Source organism: Peromyscus leucopus, chromosome 1, assembly GCF_004664715.2.
Source record: "Peromyscus leucopus breed LL Stock chromosome 1, UCI_PerLeu_2.1, whole genome shotgun sequence".
NCBI classification, from domain to species: domain Eukaryota; kingdom Metazoa; phylum Chordata; class Mammalia; order Rodentia; family Cricetidae; genus Peromyscus; species Peromyscus leucopus.
In genome coordinates this window covers 30,976,727-30,995,975 of record NC_051063.1, presented here as the reverse complement: position 1 = coordinate 30,995,975, position 19,249 = coordinate 30,976,727, and the positions used below count along the sequence as shown (strand labels likewise).

The 19,249-nt window shown below is 50.4% G+C and overlaps 1 protein-coding gene across 1 annotated transcript in view; it reads left to right on the top strand.

The window, feature by feature from the left end:
* The first annotated feature begins 6,750 nt into the window (after positions 1-6,750).
* Habp2 (hyaluronan binding protein 2) overlaps positions 6,751-19,249 on the top strand; it is a 33,354-nt gene continuing 20,855 nt past the window's right edge. The window contains 2 exon segments of the mRNA XM_037205953.1: positions 6,751-6,913; positions 17,176-17,212. Of these exon segments, the coding sequence (XP_037061848.1) occupies positions 6,836-6,913; positions 17,176-17,212 (115 nt within the window). The 5' untranslated portion in view covers positions 6,751-6,835.

Below are 19,249 nucleotides of genomic sequence, written 5' to 3'. Positions count from 1 at the left end.
TCTGTCTTCCTTCAAAATGAAGAGGCATTGAGAACATTGGTACACTGGATTCAGAAATCTGGGAAGTCTAGACACCCAAATCAGTAGACCCCTCCCTCTTTCAGGTTTTCTATTCATGGGAGGGAGGGGGCTTTCCACATGCTAAATGTATGCAGAATTTTACTAAAAAAATGTTTAATAAATCAAAGATACGCCAAGAGCAAGAAGCATCACAGAGCCCAGGTGATGGCATTGTGAGGCTGCAGATCCATGGAGGCTGGCTGTGTTTCCACAGAACTGATTGATGGGATGGGAGCTTGCGGTGCAGGGGAGGGGGGACACACTCCCTGCCTTAGACAACCATCTCAACAGAGGAACTTTCAAATGCAAGCAGAAATATTGAAGTCTCACTGAAAGATAAAAGAAAAGACACACGGGCAAATGTGTACAAACGGGTAAATCAATTGCTGGGGAGGGGCTAGGGCATGTACTTGAGATCGGGCTGGGCTCTGCCAGGGATCCCATGTCTCTCCAAAGCTCACAGTGGACAGAACTATCAGTGACTTCAAGCCACAGTCCACGTGGCAAAGGGAGCACCTCACAGTTTGGAGCTCCTCACTTGGCCATGAACTTTGGCACAAAAGTAGCTTCTGTCTTCTCAAACACGGCTGTCCACTGTTCCTTCATCCATCCACCTGTCCATCTATTTATCCAGCCCTGTGTACATGTATTCATCTACATTCATCCATATGTGTGTTCCATATGTGTGTTCATTCACATATTTACCTATCCACCTATATATTTGGTCATTTATCCAGCCAGCCATAAACCCTATCTATTCACCTCTTACCCATCCATTTACCCTTCTATTGTCTTTTCACCCATCTACTCAACCATCTACCCTTTTATCCATCCCTCACTTCATCCCTCTGTCCATCCACCCATCTATACATTATCTGTTTACCCATCACCCATCCACCCATCATCCAACCATTTCTCTATTCACTGATCCATATATTTATTGTCCACCCCTCAACTTTGCATCCATCCAACAAATATTTATCAACATTGCTTCACAGCAAGTCCTAAGTGGGAGGAAGGCAATGTGACACAGAGAATGATCTTAAGGAGAATTGCACACAAGTGACAGACTGGTGAAGTTGGCAGAGGCCAGATGAAGCAGGGCCTTGGTAGAACATGGGGCTTATTTACAGCTCAAAAGGAAGATACTAAGAGTTTTGTGTAGGGCTATGACATAATCCCACTGTTTTTATAGGCTGGAAAATAGAAGTGAAAACAGGCTGAATGATGTGAGGGCTGTGGAGGAGTCAATAGGTGGTGTCCACTTGGACAAGCATGTGTTAACAGGGAGGAAAGGGCTGAGGGGACTTGTGTGTATGTGCACATGCACACCCAGATACATGTATGCATACCATGTGTGTGTAGTGCCTTCAGAGGCCAGAAGAGGGTGCTAGGATCTTCTAGAACTGGAGTTACATATGCTTGTGAACTCCCATGTGGGCCTAGGAAACAAACACATCTTCTGGAAGAGCAGCCAGTGCCTTTAACCAGTAAGCTATCTCTCCAGCCCCAAGCTGAAAATTTAAATGTCCGTATGGTTAGTAGTTACTCACCAGAACTTTCCAGAGGGCATGCCTCTGTTGTGACTGTACTGCTATCAACTCCTCCCTCCACCTAGCCCTGCCTCCTCCACAGTGCATCGAGATCCTGAAAGTGTCACCCCAACAAACTTCTTGCACCCAAATATCAGCAGCTTTGTCTCCCACGACACCCAACGTAAGACCACAGCGATGCCACTGCCAGAAGGACGTCTTTCTCCAATAAACTCTGGGGACTGGACACCCCAATATGGTGATATTTTATTTGTATTCAAATGTTATTTGTATGTTAATAAATAAAGTTGCCCAGGGGTCAGAGCTATTAGCAAGGCATAGGAAAACAGGGCAGTGGTGGCGTACACTTGTAATCCCAGCACTTAGTAGGCAGAGCTAGGTAAGTCTCTGTGTGTTCAGGGATACAGCCAGTATTGGAGACACATGCCTTTAATCTCAATACCAATCAATAGAAAACCTGGATGTCTATACAGACAGGCCATGACGAGGTAGTCATGTGGTTGGGTTTACAACCAATGAGAAGGCAGAACAGAAAAGACAGACACACAGGAAGTGGTTCTGGTTCGGAGAGGTAGGACCACTGCAGGAGGAAGGGTAAGGTTTTAGCTCTTAGCTCTGACCACTTGGCTTTCTTCTTTGTATTGGTTCTGTGTTTCTTATTTAATAAGATGGTTGGGTACATCTACACCCCAACAAGTAATAGTAATAGGGACAGGTGGGTGCTGAATAGGAAAGAGGTAACCTTTGCCAATGAGTGCTCACAGGAAAACCACCCTAACACCCAAGGGTCTGCCGTGCCAAGAACATTTGCCTGGAAACCAGAAGGCTCGGAATCCTGGCCTTGCTTCCACTTATGTGACCTTAAGCAAATTGCTTAGCCTCTCTATACCTCACTTAACAAAAAATGGGCTGAAGCGCCTTGCGTGGGAGTTAGGAAGACTTCCGTGTGCTTATAAATGTCCCCAGAAAGCAAAGGTGCTGATAAATGCTGATGTCTTCTCACGCTCTGGGCACACCCCAGCATCTTCACAGATCACAGAGTGCAGCAACTCTGAAAATACCAGCTGGCCACGATCCTAGAATAGAGAAACACTAACATCCCCTGCCCTTCCCAGGTGAGTGCCCCTAGAAGTCAGTGGAGGGGACAGGAACCTCTAAAAACAGGGGGCTATGAGCACAATGAGAAAGAGTCGCACCCTGACACCTAAGTTCTTACTGGGAATGGCACAAAGAACCTATCTGCAGACCAGCCCCCGAGGGGCGTCGTGGTAAGATGGTAACTCTGGGACCAGAACCGGGTCTGTCCTCCTTATTCCCTACCTCAGTGCCCAGCCCCAAAGCAGGTGCTTAGCAAATGCTCGCAGGGTGAGTGGACACTTGTCTTCGACCCCGCAAAGATGTCTGCTGTGGTCCTGAGAAATAAAGGTACGTGCCTTCTGGGTTCGCTTGGGGAAGGCCATGTCACACCCCTCCAGGGTCCTTCCCGTCCTGCCCAGGGCACTGAGGTATCTGTGTGCCTCGTTCTCCTACGGCAGTGCTGTGACACAAGCTGTGACCCTATTGTTTGCACAGTTGCCCTGGAACATGGCCATGGTCTTGCCATCAACTTGGTCCCTGGCCGCGTTTGTGACTCAGTGACAGGGCTGAGAAGTCGCTGTAGAAACTCTGGCCAGAAACAACCTAAACCTAAATTTATATTCTCCGGACTGTTCAGAAAAGTTTACTCACCTTCTTGCCAGAGAGGCTAATTAGCAATGGGGACCTTCCCCCAAAAAAGCCATCCCATGGAAAGTCTTGACGTCACAGCCAGCGTGCTCTGCAGAGTTCTACTTTCTGCCAGGCCCTTCACTAAGCATGTTACCCTTGGCCCTGCCCTCTCATACACACCTCTCAGTAATGCTGTGAAGAGGGGACTGTGTGTCCATTTTACAGGTGGGAAAACTGAAGCTCTGGGGAATTAGACAATTGGCCCAGAGTTACATGGTAGGCATGGCCAAGGGGCCGGATGCTAGATCTATTGTGAGTCCAGGCTGCTGTCTCTCCACACTGAGGGCTTAGCAGGAAGAAGACCATGGCTTTGAAGACAATGAGCAAACATAAGTCATATCCATTTGGCCACAACATGTGGCTTCTGTTAGCAAGAGTCCCCGGCACACCAGAAAGGATCTGTCCCAGCCAGGACTCTATGAGGGTGCCTTTCCTGAGGACAGACGGAGCAGTTCACTACAAACCAGTGTCCCCAAGCTTGAGGCACAGGGCAGGGCTCCATTCAGAGGCATGCATGTAACCCAACACATGAGAGCCTGGTACTCAGAGTACTCAGAGTATAGCCTAGCGGTGGCAGCTGAAATATCCACCACACCAGGACTGGGGGCTCTCAAGAGACTCTGCTTCAACTCCCCAGATAAGCACAGATTACACGATAAGCCAGTCCCCTTTGTACTAGGGAACCAAAGGATCGAGAGTCTTCTAGAGAATTCTTTCTAGAAAGTGAGGTGTAGAAATGTATTTAATTCATACTATCATGATAATAAACTTTGGGGAAACAAGAGACAATGTGTTGGAGGCCTGTGGTTATTACAAAAAGTGAAAACCTGCCCACCTTTTTCTTTTTTACTGAGAAAGGAAAGATTGCCTGATAGAGAAATGAATCCAGATTACAAAGACGAACAGCAAAGCTGCCCTGGCCACTTCCTTTTGACACAAGAAGAGAAGCTTCTGGTTTGTTTTCTGGGCATCTCTCCACCAAGTGAGGAGTTCATTAATTCGTGAGACAGAAGAGAGAAAGCTGAGGTGCCTGCCTCCCGTCAGGTTGACTGCTGGGCGTACCTCCCCTGCCTGAGCTGCTGCTGGACTCCGGCTTCAAAACCAGAAAGCTGGAGGTGTCTCCTGTGTGGCCCCCGACCTCGCTTTGTGATCAGATGACCAGCAGCAGCCCCAGGACACCCCAGGGACCCACTCAGCGGTCACCTCCTGTCTCTGCAACCCTTCCATCTGTGCGACGCCTAGACCATCACCTAGTTCTCCACCTTTTGTGCTTACCACTAACTACAGTTAACTAATTTACTTTTCCAACCTCAACCTCCCCCGTGGGGGGCCATCCCACCCCCACATCTCCCCAGAATACTCTTGAGTAGAAGGGAAAGAAAAAGATAGAAAATACAGGATAGACTCGAGAAGGCCTGGATCCTAATCCATCAGGCCTGACTGTCTCTGCCCTAGGGTTTTTAAAGGAATGCCAAGGGGTGGAGCAAAAGACCTCCTCCCCCAGCCCAGCCAATGCAGAGCATCTCAGACACCTGGTACTCTGGCTGGTGGTGCAGTCATCCTCTTTATGTAGACCTGCTGGGTAAAGCCTAAATGGGCTCCAACACGGCCCCTTAAGAGTGAAACATGCAGGCTGAGGATATGGCTCAGTAGGGCAGGCGTCCTGAATTTGGATCCCCAGCACCCACATACAAAGGCAGGCCTGGTGCCACACACCTGTAACCTCAGCATGGAGAGACGGACACAGAAGGATCTCAGCACTTGCTGAACAGCCAGGCCAGGCTGGCTGAAACGGGGAACTTTGGGTTCAGTGAGAGACTCTCTCAGGAAACAAGGTGAAGACTTTTAGAGAAGGACACCAGATGTTTACTTCTGACTTACACACACACACACACACACACACACACACACACACACACACACGCTTATGTGTACGCAAAGAGTGAAGTTGATGGCCACCTCCTTCATCCAGAAACATCAGTGCCCAGCAGCTCACGGTAGACTTCTGTATTTTAAGGCTACTAATGTGGACAGGCAGTGCTGTGCTAAGCAGTTCATAAATGCCTCGGATTTTTCACACTCAGTCTGGTTTTCACGTGTTTCACACTCAGTCTGGTTTTCACGTGGAGTTGCCTCTACTAAGACATCTTGATATGACACACCCAACTGCTGCGTCAATGAAGTGATTGTTCACTTATTTATTTCCCCCACATAAATCTTCCGAGTGTCCACCTATGTTGGGAGCTTACCAGTAACCTAACAGGATGCCCAGCCTCATGAATCTTCGGTCTAAGGGGGCGGAGGGGGAACAAATATTGCTGAGGTAGGAATCCGGGTACCTCATGATGGTCTTGTGAAAAATTAGTTGGCAGAGCAAAGCCCGTCTAATGAGCGGGCTTCGACTTCAGGCTCCTCCTGGACCGGGCCTGTGGGGTCTGCCATGGTGAGCAATTGGCTTCCAGAGGTAGGAGCGGCCACTGGCTGAGCACTGAGGGCATGTGCCCTGTGTGATGGCTGAGGGGAGAGGTGGGCCACCACCCATGCATCAGCTGGCACAGTTTGAAGCCTACCTTGCAGAATCAGGTTGGAGGATTCCTGGAGCCGCTGCATAGATTACTGTGGACAGACAGGAGCTGGGGATCATGTCTATTGATGAGATCAATTGAGTCCACAAGAACCCACCCTCGCCTGGTAACTGCTGCTTTCTGTAGCCCTACCTACAACCTGTGCTGCTAAAGCGAGAACACTGGGAACAACCGTCCCAAAAGTGAGCACCGTGGTTGGTTTTTCCTCCCACTGATCAAAGAAAGTCTCCAGCTAAAGGGGGAAATAATTAAAAAGTTAAGACCTTATGTAATAAGGTTTAAAAAAAAAACAAACAAACAACTTTTGAAGCCAATAAGCAACTATGGACAGCCCTTCAAAGGGCCCAGAATCAATGTTTGTCAATCGCAGTTTGGCATCTTTAATTTATCTTTCGTGAATATAAAATGTGATGTTATTAGGGGCCAGTCCGTGCCTTAGTTCTGGTTGAGATTTGAAGAGCAGAAATCTCTCGGCATTCCCAGAGGTGGCAGAGGTTCTTGCCTGATCTGGAGCCCTTTCTCCTGTGGTGATACAGCAGCGCCGGCCAGCGGACAGACCCACTGTGCCGAACACTCAGGAGCTCCTACAGCACCCTCAAGCCATGGGCTCTTTATTTTAGCCGCTATCTTGGAGACTTTTTTTTTTTCTGCAGAAGACAAGGCACCCCTTGACTCTGCCCAACCCCCAAGTTACCATTTGTTTAATCAAGATAGTTGGTTTGCAAAACATTAAACAGTATTTGATGCCTAGTTAATAATTTGCATCCTCTTCATTTGTTCCGGAATCCTCGGAGACTGACATCCCTACCCCCATCCCAAAGGCATACACAAGAAAAGAAATCGTAGGGAGAGCAAACCAAGAGGCCTTCAATGGCACAGACATCGGTCAGGATGCTGGGTCTCCGTGTTCTGCTGTTAATCGCCCTGGTGGGGAAGTCAGCCATCGGGGTAAGTGGTCGTTTCCAGTTTCTAGGGTTGAGGGATTATGAGGGTTTTAGCAAAATCAAGCCATCTGGGTTTGAAGCAAGAAAAATCTTAAATTGGGAAAGGCTGGTGTTGTCAAGTTGAGTGTGGCCTGACTACAAGACCTTATGCAGACTGTCTTATGAACTTCTGAGTGGTTTTGTAATGACATGTGGGGAGCATGAGTCTCCTGTGGCAGAGCCTCCATGAATTCGTTCCAACAGAGATGACTAGGGCACACAAATTCTCTACAGTACAGATAAAATCTGGTATACACCTCAAGGAAGGACCCCTTTGAGAAACGGTCCCCTAAGAGAGCAGATCAGGGCACTAGCCTAGCACACCTGTCAGATTCTCCAGCCCTCCCGGGGACACTAAGAAAAGGACTCCTGGGCTTTGGCCTCAGGGGGATTCCCTGGTGGCTCAAGTGAGCCCCAAAAAGGGTTTATTTAGCTGCATCCGACTTGAGGAGAAACCCTGTGGCTAGTAATTTTTCTTCTCTTTCCCATGACCATAGGAGGTGGGACAGAGAAGATGAGCCAGGGCCCAAGGGTTTTGCGGTGAGGCAGAAAGGGAAAACTATAAGGCTCTGAAGAGCACTGGAGACCTTTGGGCTGGACAGTCCTGGAGATGCTGGCCCTTCTGTGCACCCCTGGGGTGCAGCTGCCAACAGGATCCTTGGGGAAGGGAGGAATAGAATTCTTGGGGTCTCCCTGCTGGCTATGGACTGGGGCTTGAATGTTGAGCCTCAGAGCCAGAGCTGGCAATGGTCTTGACTTTGTCACAGGGTAACTGTGGAGTATGTGGCCGAATAACCTCCCTGAGCCAGAACCCAGCTGCTCACTCGGTAAAGGTCATGACAACAAAAGGTCATGTGTGGCCTCCATAAACCTTAGCTCAGTTGCTTTTGTTTCTCTTTGTGGTGTTGGTGATCAAAACCAAGATCTTCAGTGGGTAAGCTCTCTACTGGTGAGTCAACCCACCCCCCAACCCCGCAGTGTTAGCTCTTTTCACGGATAATGTCCAGAATATGTGCAACTTCCCTATAAAAACCAGAGCACAGTCCCTCTGATGAAGCATATGGAAGGGAGAGATCGAAAGTTGTCATAAACTTCTTGAATCTGGTTAAGCACTTTTGAGTTGTATTTCCCTTTGGGAGTGTTTCCTGAGGGAATGGAATTAGTTACAGCCTTACTCATTAGTGCATTCATAAAATAACATCTTCAGCTCCACTCAAACCCCTCCCTTAGTTCCAGAAGCAGTTGCCAAGTGACTTGTTTTAGAAAAGATTTTCTTGCCAAATTATGAGGTGGGAAGATGTGGTGGCTGCAGTCACAGATGGCTGTCAAGATGGGTGATCTGTCCATGTGATTGCTTGGTGGGCACCTGGAGCTGAGAGCAGCTATCCCACGGGTGTACAAAAAGGCAGTGGTGATTCTCAGAGGCCCAGAGGAAATCTCAGTGGGAATCAATTGCCTGAAGTCTGCAGGCACGAAGGGTTGACAGGATATGTTTGAAGTTCCTGAAGATAATAGTCCCAGCCCCCAACCCTTCCACAATTTTTTTTGTAAGATCCAGAGAATTTTTAGGGTTATCAATGAAACTGTAAGTCAATAGTGGATAAAAGAGAACATATGAGAGCTAGCCTCAGGCAATGAGCTTAGTCAACTCCAAAGAAAGGACACGTGGCTTTCATAGGTTTTCTTACCCAGATGTGCCAAACAGATGGCTGGGAAGCCTTCATGTTCTATGGCCTGGCACACTGCATCAGGACAAAATAGCCACACTGGATGCTTGGAAGAGTTTGGGGCTTCATAGAGAGACAACAGTCTGATGGACTGAGTGGCCTCTCCTACCTACATAGCTAAAAATAATAACCAGTTGTCTCTCAGCATTCAGGAAGTTGAGGCAGGAGGATTGTGAATTCCAGGCCAGTCTGGGCTACACAGTGAGCTACACAGGCCATTTTGGCCCATGCAGCCAGATCCTGTATCAATAACATAATATTTAATAATAATAATGATGATGATAATGATGATGATGATGATAATAATAAACTGATAGCATAGAGTAAAGTTGGTCCTCAGTAGCAGCCCCTAAGCTTGCTAAAGATTGGTTCGCTGCCCGAAGGACCCCAAGTCATAGGTACTGTCACTGTTCCCATTTTACACACACAGAACTGAGGTCCACAGCCGGGAAGTGACACAGCGAAGCTTTAAACCTTCAGAGGAGAGGCCTGGGTCCCTAAGTACCATCTCAGTACTTAGGGACCTAAGGACTTTCTTGGTGCATGTGGTATTAGGGACCACATCCTAGCTGGAAGCAAACGGTCATTTGCAGGGACTGAGGGTCGTGGGCTCCATGTGCCTCTGAAGCTGAAAGAAGACAGTCTTCGCATCAGTGCTGACCCAAGAGGTGTCTTGTGCATTGTGCTAACTTATTCTTAGGATCATCTATATCAAAAGCTCTTCTTTAAAAAACATTTTATCATCATCCTCTTCATCTCAGTGTGTGTGTGTGTGTGTGTGTGTGTAACAAAGGACAACTTGTGGGGATCAGGTGTCTCTCTCCACCCTGTGGGTTCTGAGGATTGAACTAGGCTCATCAGGCTTCGTAGCAAGCACTTTTCCCAGCTCAGCCATCTCCCTGGCCTCTACCTGGGATTTCATTTAGAGAGTCACTAAGCAGAGACGCAGCTCAGATAACATGGCCATGAACTCCAGTGCTGTTCCCGTGCTTTGTGTCTGGTCTAGATCGGTTTGTGCATATCTGCTGTACAAATCACTCGAGTGTCCATCCCCAGCGTAGCTGTGTGTCATTGTCCCTGCTCTCCAAAGAAGAAACAGTTGGGGGTTGACAGGCTCTCTTGTGCCGGACAGAGTCCATCTGACCCTCATCCTTACAGAAAGGCCACTCAACTGCCAAAAAGCCAGGGGCAGCTTAGAAATATCGTCAGTGGTGATTCTTCGAGTGTTGGGGGCACATTGCGCTTGACCACCATGAAATTGAATTCTTCCAGGGTTATAATGAGAGTAAGGCTTGTTAGCCCTGTTCCACTCCAGAGAGGAACAAAGAATTTGCACAAAGGGGACCTAGGGACAAAATTGGTTTGTTTACATCTCTGTACTGCTTCACTTCTGGAATCTTCCCGGGTACCGAACCCCAGAACGGGCTGTGTGGGCAAGAGATTGCAAACTGGAGTACATTCTTCCGCTCACCACCTAGCTTGCTTGGGCAGAAGGTCAGTGTGCAGACCGAGCAGTCTCTTTGTCTTGTAGTTGCCAGGCAGCATTTGAGAAGCAGAACGTCTCAGATACAGACAGAGCTGTCCAAGGTTCCATAAAAACTGCACACTCTGTAACGGTGAGCACACCTTCCTGTGCACACTGGGAAGCGGAGTGCACAGGTCTCCTCGTCAGTCCTTATGGGTCACCATTCTACACCTTCATCGCTTCACTGATGAGGGAGGGAGGGAGAGGTAGGCAGAGAGGGAGAGAGAGACAGAGAGAAGGGGAGGGAGGTTATATGGTTATTGTTCAAACACACTGTGGATGGTGAAATGTTATTGCCAGTTTGTAGTGGACCAGTTCCCAGTCTCAGCACTCACATCCACATGTGTCCCAGAGCTAGCACCTGGGAGTCATCCTTCGTGAAACCCCAATACCCCAGAATGCAGTCTCTTTCATGCCTAGGGGTCCCCTCCTCTTCTCCAACCTAAGCAAAGACTTCTGGATAAGGGAAAGGATTGAATTCTACTGAAACTTCTCACAGATTTAAGGGCGGGGGCGGGGAAACCAAGCAACAAAAAAAAAAACAAAAAAAAAAAACGTGATTGCAAGCAGGAGTCCAACTCATCAGCTTTGCAGTGTACACTGGTATTTAGGGAAATCAGGTCGCTGAAGTCACATGTGTATATAAGCATGCATATATTTATATTCTAAATGCATTAGATTTTCCTAAATGCAAAAGAAATTCTGCTGTCACAGAAAAACAGCATGGCAGAAAATCCAGCAGCCGGGATTTTAAATAAAACATGCTTTCTCTTCATAATTAATATAACAAGGTTTCCTGGCTTAGGGTTTGGCAAGGATCCCAGGGAAAACCGGTGGGGGAGGGGGCTGATTAGACATGCTTGTGATTGACCCAGGAAATGGGTTCCTGGAAGACCTTGTGCTGTGAGGGCTCCCTGACTGCGCCCCCTCTCTCCCGGGACTGTGCCCCTCCCCTCCACACCGCGCCCCTCCCCTCCTCACCACACTGCGCCCCTCCCTCCCCTCCACACTGTGCCCCTCCCTCCCCTCCACACTGTGCCCCTCCCCTCCCCTCCTCACACACTGTGCCCCTCCCCTCCACACTGGCCCCTCCCCTCCACACTGTGCCCCTCCCTCCCCTCCACACTGTGCCCTCCCTCCCTCCACACTGTGCCCCTCCCTCCCCTCCCCTCCACACTGTGCCCTCCCTCCCTCCACACTGCGCCCCTCCCCTCCACACTGTGCCCCTCCTCCCTCCACACTGCGCCCCCCCTCCCCCTCCACACTGCGCCCCTCCCTCCACACTGCGCCCCTCCCCTCCACACTGCGCCCCTCCCCTCCACACTGCGCCCCTCCCTCCACACTGCGCCCCTCCCCTCCACACTGCGCCCCTCCCTCCCTCCACACTGCGCCCCTCCCTCCACACTGCGCCCCTCCCCTCCACACTGCGCCCCTCCCCTCCACACTGCGCCCCTCCCCTCCCCTCCACACTGCGCCCCTCCCCTCCACACCGCGCCCCTCCCCTCCACACTGCGCCCCCTCCCCTCCACACTGCGCCCCTCCCCTCCACACTGCGCCCCTCCCCTCCACACTGCGCCCTCCCCTCCACACTGCGCCCCTCCCCTCCACACTGTGCCCCTCCCCTCCACACTGTGCCCCTCCCCTCCACACTGTGCCCCTCCCTCCCCTCCACACTGTGCCCCTCCCTCCCTCCACACTGTGCCCCTCCCTCCCTCCACACTGTGCCCCTCCCCTCCACACTGCGCCCCTCCCCTCTCCCACACTGCGCCCCTCCCTCCACCTCCCCCCCCCCCCCCCTCCACACTGCGCCCCTCCCCTCCACACTGCGCCCCTCCCCTCCACACTGCGCCCCTCTCCCTCCACACTGCGCCCCTCCCCTCCACACTGCGCCCCTCCCTCCACACTGCGCCCCTCCCCTCCCCCTCCCCCTCCACACTGCGCCCCTCCCACACTGTGCACCAAGCAATTTGGAAATAATAGCAATAAAATGAATTCATTGACAAGGATGTCTCCTAACAGTTCAGCCAGCCATGTTCTGACTTTGACCACGTATTTCTTGGGTTTAACTTCCTGACAAGCCTTTGAGGCAGGCCAGCCTCACTCTGCTCTCACAGATAGCAAGGCCGGCTACAGAGACAGACAACCTGTCCAAGACGGCGCCTGGGCAGGCCGGCGAGCTGGACTCAAACCCAGCTCTCCAAAGCCAGTTGCTAGGCTGGTAGCCATGGTGACGCGGGTGATACTCCAGGCTGTGGAACATGGAACCACAGGTGCCAGGCTAGAGTGCGGCCTCTGCATCCTCCACCAAGACAGGAAGCTGGCTCCTCCTGGCGGCTTCTCCTCAGCGCAGGAAGCTTCACTTCTGACATCAAATGGCTGCGTCTTGCCAGACAACTAAGTCATGAGACATCAGTCAGGGCTGAATCCACTTCAGAAACCGCCACAGACTCAACTTTGCCTGGACTTTGAAGGTTCATTTTTAATGCTTGTGTGTGTGCATGAGTGTACATGCATGTGTGTATGTGTATACATACGTACACATGCCTGTGTATATATGTGTATACATGAGTATACGTGTATACACGAGTGTTTGTGTATGTACATGTGTACATGAGTGTATATATGTAGTGTGTTATTGTTTTTTTTTTTTTTTTTTTTTTTTTTTTTTTTGATAGTTGAGTCTGCTGACAGTCGCATTCTGCAGTTAGGCAGGACACATAGAAAGCTCGGTTGTCAGTTATCCTCTAGTATTTGTCTCTCTCTCCATCTCTCTCTCGCATCTTTTTTTTCTTTTTTAGAGACCCAAGTCTACATCGACTATGTAAGCTCACCAGGCTTACGCCTAGAAATCAGAGCTCTACCTGCCTCTACCAGAATTAAAGACATATCCTACCACACCCAGCTTCCGCCTTATTTTTGAGCCCGGGTCTCTCTCGGTCTGGGGCTCACCCCCTCAGCTAAGCTGGCTGGCTGTGAGCTCCAGGGTCCCCCGGCTCCATCCCTCCTTAGAGGCGTTACAGGCACATGCTGCCACATGCCAGGCTTTCCACATGAGTCCTTGGGAACTGAATCTGTGTCTGCACGACAAACACTTTACTGACTAAGCCATTTCCCCAACCCTGGGATTCTTTGTAATTGGGGAAACTGAGGCAAGATGCTAACCAGCAGCTGCACAGGAGAAACATGAACCCTCAGTTTCCTGGGTCAGGCACTTCACTAAGAGAACTGGTTGTAATTCAGGTCAGATTCAGGAGACATGGGACATCAACTTTTGTCCTCTACATGCATGGACTGTCATGGACACACACACACACACACACACACACACACACACACACACACACTAAAAATAAGAGCAAAAGGCAGAGTCACCAGGCCCTGGTTGAAAACGCGTTTTCTGGCCTCACCTGCGCCCACTGGGGTCCTGGAGGCCCCAGCTCTCCACAGGGTCCCCATGTGCAGCAGCGTGAAAACCAGAGACTAAACCAGAAGTGCTCGGGGTCTAGAGATTTCTCTTTTCCTTCCTGACCCCCTGCCCGCCCTGCCAACCTCTGCACACTGTTGTCACATGAAGCCATTGTCAGGTAACTAGGCAGGGGCCCAAGTAGGACAACTTGGGGCCGCGTAGCAGGGGAACCGTTTGGAGTCCTTCTGAGCCAGGGCCAGGGGGTCTGTTAGAACTGGGAGACCTGAGCTCCTGTCCCCACCCTGCAGTCCTCCAGAAGCCACTTCCCTGGGGTCTGGGGCTAGCTCCTCCCTATAAAGCACTTCCCTGAGGTCTCCAAGAAGGAACTGACCTGCAGAGATTGCTTGCCGGTACCTTCTCCTGGGGCATCCACCCCACAAGAGCCTCTCCCGAGCATCCACGGCACAGCCACACTGAGTCTACCAACTGAGACAGCACTGAGCACATTCTGGGCCAAATTGAGAATCCTTGCTACTGAAGAACAAAGAGACAGTGTTCCTACCAATCACAGTAGCTATAATTTCTTCAAATGGAAAATAACAAGTGTGGTTTGGCTGTGAAGCACACCCCAGCCCCATGGCATCATTTTTGAACACTTGGTCCCCAGTAGGTGACACTATTTTCTGAGGTTACAAACAGAATCTTTGAGACATGGACTCTTGCTGGTTGATACAGACCACAAAAAACAGGCACTGAAGGTTATACACCAGCCCGACTTCCGGCCCATATCTCTACTCTCAGCTCCTGCTGGATATGATCAAACTGTGGCAAGCTCCTGCCACCAGAGCCGGCATGCACCGGCTACCCTGATGGACTGTGTCCCCCGAAACTGTGAGCAAGAACGAACCCTCCCTCCTTCAAACTGCCTCTTCTGCTTTGTGCTGTACATGTAATGACTACAAGTGTGCTGAGGACATGAGAAGCTCGAACCACATGCCTCACTGGTGGGAGGAACATGGGGTGATGCAACTCTGGGAAACCCCACATAACCGTTTGCAAAGAATACAGACAGAACCGCAACCAGAACCAGCAACTTCACACAGGGACATGTCCGGAAGAGCTGAGAGAGGGCATGTGAGCCAACTCCAGCATTTAGAGCTGAGTAGTCTTTCTAAGTCCATGGCTAAAAATTCCCTCTCCCCTTTTGAGAGGCAGCCACGCCCGGTCCTTTAAGAAAGACTGGTCAACTGTGACTGTGAGCTGCAGGATGGAGGTGAAGGGGGAAATGGGCAGCGATTTGCGCTCCTTATCATTGACAAAGATGATTCTTGAGATGTGTTCGCCACAGTGGACTGGCTGAGACACCCTTTCGTGCTTCCTCCATCTGCCACTGTGGCTATGGGGCTCCCTCGGCCACTGCCCCTAGACCCCTCTGGATAGGACTTTGATAAAGTGTCCTGACAGCAGGGTCTTTGCTATTTCCCCTCACTCCAAGCCTGCCTCGTTGAGAGCCAGGAGCTCATCTGTCTCCCTCTATGCTGGTCCGGTCAACTTGGTACAAACTAAAGTCACCTGTGGGGAAGACTCTCGATGAGGAATTGCCTCCAGCAGATTTGGCCCGTGGACAGGTCTGTGGGACATTTTCTTGATTATTGGTTGGTGTAGGAGGTCCCGGCTTGCTGTGGGTGGGCAGATGATCCTGCGAAGTGTAAGAAAAGTCGCAAGGGGAGCCCGGGAGCAAGCCAGCAAGTAGCGCTCCTCCAGGGTTTCTGCCTCTGCTCCTGTTTGATTCCTCAGCGACAGACTGCGACTGGGGTGCATGAGACAAATAAGCCCCTTCTTCTCCTACTTACTCTTGGTCATAATATTTACCACAGCAAGAGAAGCCAACGCAGGCCAGTGTGGGCACACTGTGGCTCCCAAACTCTGACATGGCGGCTAGGAATAAGGATTCTGCTGGAAAATGGGCACTCCCATTCAAAGTCTGTGTTGCTGCTTTGGACAGTAATCAAGACAAAATGTTATGGTCAAATATCTATCACCATCCCTGGTTCACTGTCAGCTCCTAATAATTGGATAGAGCACTCCATTTTCTTATTTATTTCTTGGCTATCCAAGACCACTTCCTCCACTAAATTTCATCTTTGGATTCTCAAGTCTCAGGAGCAGGGGTTCTTCTAATATTCCCTGACTGTAGGAAAGCCCAATAGAATGATGGGACTGAAAAAGACAAAGGTACCCTTTCTTCCTGCTTCTGGCACAGTGGAGGTTAGCATCTGGAAACCTGGATACCAGTCAGGTGTTGGGCTGCCTCCGTCTGGCACCACAGCCTCTCTGTGAGTGGAAACAGGGTCATAATGTGAGTGTGTAATACTTGCAGGGGTGGAGGGCTATCCAACAGGCCAGGTGGGCTCTGCTGAGAAGCCTCCCTAGTTCAGTTCAGATTCCTCCAGCAACCATGCCTAGAAAGGACATGTCTGCCACCTGCTGGCTCCGGGCAGCACAGCATCAGCTGTCCCTCAGGCTCTAGATCTAGCAAGGTTTGAGACTCTGGCACTAGGCTTGTAGGCTTCTCTGCGAGCTCATAAAGGGTATCTCTCCTGTCCTACCCACTGCTCAGGGCTGGCAGGAGCCAGGCACAGCCCGTCCTATTCAGCTCAAATAGAAACCCCTGAGTGGTATTTCCCGGAGTAGAGAGGGACACAGACCACAGATTCCACACAAATTCAATGGTGGGCGGTGAGGCAGAGCAGGCAACCAGATCCCAGGTACAGCCACTGGCTGCTCTGGGGGTGAGGTCGAAAGAGCCAACCCTCCTTCTCAGGGGACCCCCAGTCTTCCTTCCGGCTCCTCCTCAGCACTTTCAGGTGGTCCCCATTTTCTCGGGTCTAAGACACCCCTTTGTCTCTCCCCACCTCCTGTGAAACATGTGTCCCTGTCTCAGTCCCTATAAAAACAGGGCTGGGGACCACGAAGTCATAAAACAGAGACACAGTCCCAGACATCAGAAATCACGTTCTGTCTTGCTTTTTACCCTTCCCCTCCCTGAGTTTCATTTTGTCACTGTTCAAACCTATAGGAAAATTAAAGAGGAATGCCACAAGCCTCCTTCAGGACAGGTATTAGTGTTTTATCCCAAGAATGCCAGGAAGTCTCTGGAGCGTTTCCTAATCTACAGAGGCAGTCACCCCAAGAATCAATTAAGATTTGAGGATAAATCCTAAGTGTTATAAATCCCATGGATGAGGTTGTCGTGGGAACATAATGCAACCATGCTATTCATGGTCCAGGAGCAACTGACTAGTTAGTATCGTGGCAAATCCAAGGGAAGCCACATTCCAACAGGTGTGTGTGCGTGTGTGTGTGTGTGTGTGTGTGTGTGTGTGTGTGTGTGTGTAGAAGGGTCAAGATGTGAGCACAGGAGAGGGAGTATCTCCAGATAGGCCTGCCTCTCCCCCAGCAGACCCCCAGCACACCTGTGTCTGAGGACTAGCAATGTCTGGCCCAGGGCATCCGGGGAAGGAGCTGGCAGCTCCTTCAGACACTCACTGTGTTGTTTTGCTTTTCAGTTCTCACTGATGCCCTTCATTGCGCCCCCAGACCCAGGTGAGTGTGCCATCACCCCATGCTTCCACCAGCCGAGAGCCAGAGCATAGATGTGCTTAAGGGACCTTGGGACGGCTGGTTGCAGGGTATCACAGAAACCTTTGAGGATTTATCCAGAAACACTGCAGCTGTGTGTGTAATAGTGGACACCGCCAGTCTCAACCATCTAAGGGAGAAACTGCTAGTGTGGTTAAACACCCTGATTTTACAGAGAGAGAAACTGAGGCCCAGAGCAGTGAGGCAACTGACTCCTTGTCCATTGGTGACTGAGGAGAGAAAGGATGGGATTGAACAAGGGGCCACCCTACTTACCCCATCCCCCACAGGGAAGCCAAGACACTGGACAGGCAGCTCCAGGATTAGCTATTCCAGTGATGCCCCCCCCCCACAGCACCACTCCACCGCTGTCCTCGGGCTTGGCACGTCCAGATAACCCTCAGGAAGTCTCAGAGTGATAACATGGCGCACGGCACTAAGGATCAGGCTGACCCGAGGTAGATGCCATGTCCAGCATTGGCATGGTGTTAAGATTGCGTTCAAAACTGGGCATGGTGGGATGCACTTGGGAGATGGAGGTAGGAGGGTCAGGAGTTCAGGGCAGGCTTCAGCTTCATAACAGGCTTGAGGCCAGCCTAGACTATAAGAGACCCTGTCACAAAACACAAAACACAAAACAACAACAAAAAACCCCCACAAGTACACTAAACGATTGCATCAAAGAGGTTGTGTTGTACAGTATCCAACAGAGAATCCTCCCATCTGTGGCAGGTGAGTGGACAGGGCTGCTTCTCACAGGCTCTCTGTCTCTCCCAGACTCACTCTGTCACCTTGAACACTTTCTGTTTCCTCTGCCTAGTGCCCATACCACAGTGGGCTGAACAACATAATGCCTGCTTGAGTCTGGGGTAGAAATTCCTCTCACTGCTCCGAGGGACCAAAGGCAGACATGCCCACAGGTAACAGACTAGGATGGTTATGCTCAGAAGACCAGAGCAGGCGGCCTGTGTATGCAGATGACAGATGTGATCCAAGCTTGCATCCAAGGACTTACTTAGAGCAAAGATGGTACCCACATGTAAATCCTGATCAGCCATCAATATTCTCCAGAAAAGAGTTCTGGATAGGCAGATAGACTGTGGCGGTTCAGAGCAGGTGACCCAGCTCCTCGCCCCACATGCTCAGGGAATGGAATAGAAATGTGTGTCCACGTGAGCACGGACGGCGGAGGGACCCTGCATCTTTCCCCAAAGCAAGGCACAAAGTGGGAAGGAAAGCGGTCCAGCTGCCCGTGAGGCTCCAACTCAGACTCCAAGCACGGATGGAGTTCAGAGAGAGGCCAAGGCTAAGGCTGGAACGGCCGCCATTTCCCCAGCCTCGAGCACACATTCCTCAGATGCCAGCAAGGGGTTCTTGGACCTGGGAGGTCAGAACAACGGGGCTGTGGATGCTGTGGGGCAAACACGGGAAGAGATAGGGCATAGAAGAGTCAAGGGACCCCAGCTTCAAGTGTCTACAAAGCGGTTCCACTTGTAGTTCATAGTTGAACTGTGGGGATGAAGAAGTATCTTTATGGGCCAGGGAGACAGCACAGTGGATAAAATGCTTGCTTTAGTGTGAGAAATGGATCCAGAACCCACACAAAGGCTAGATGGGCATGGCAGCCATCCTGTAATTCTCACCTTGGAAGATGGAGACGAGATCCCAGGAGCAAGCTGGTTAGTGCGGCTAGCTTCATCAGCGAGCTCTGGGTTTGATTAAGAGTCACTGCCTCAATGAGCAAAGTGGAAGAGAAGCTAAGGATGATTCTGCCCTCCACATGCACATGCTCACACATGGAAATGGAAAAAAAAATCAAGAAGTGTCTTTACCACAAGGCACTGCACTACCGTCTTCTAGAATGTTGTATACAATGTCTACAGGGAGTTTATGATACTTAGGACTTAGTTTATGATACCTAGGACTTAGTTTATGATACCTAGGACATAGACAATGAACTGGTAGAATAAATGTAAAACCCTGTAGACAAAGAAAAGAGTG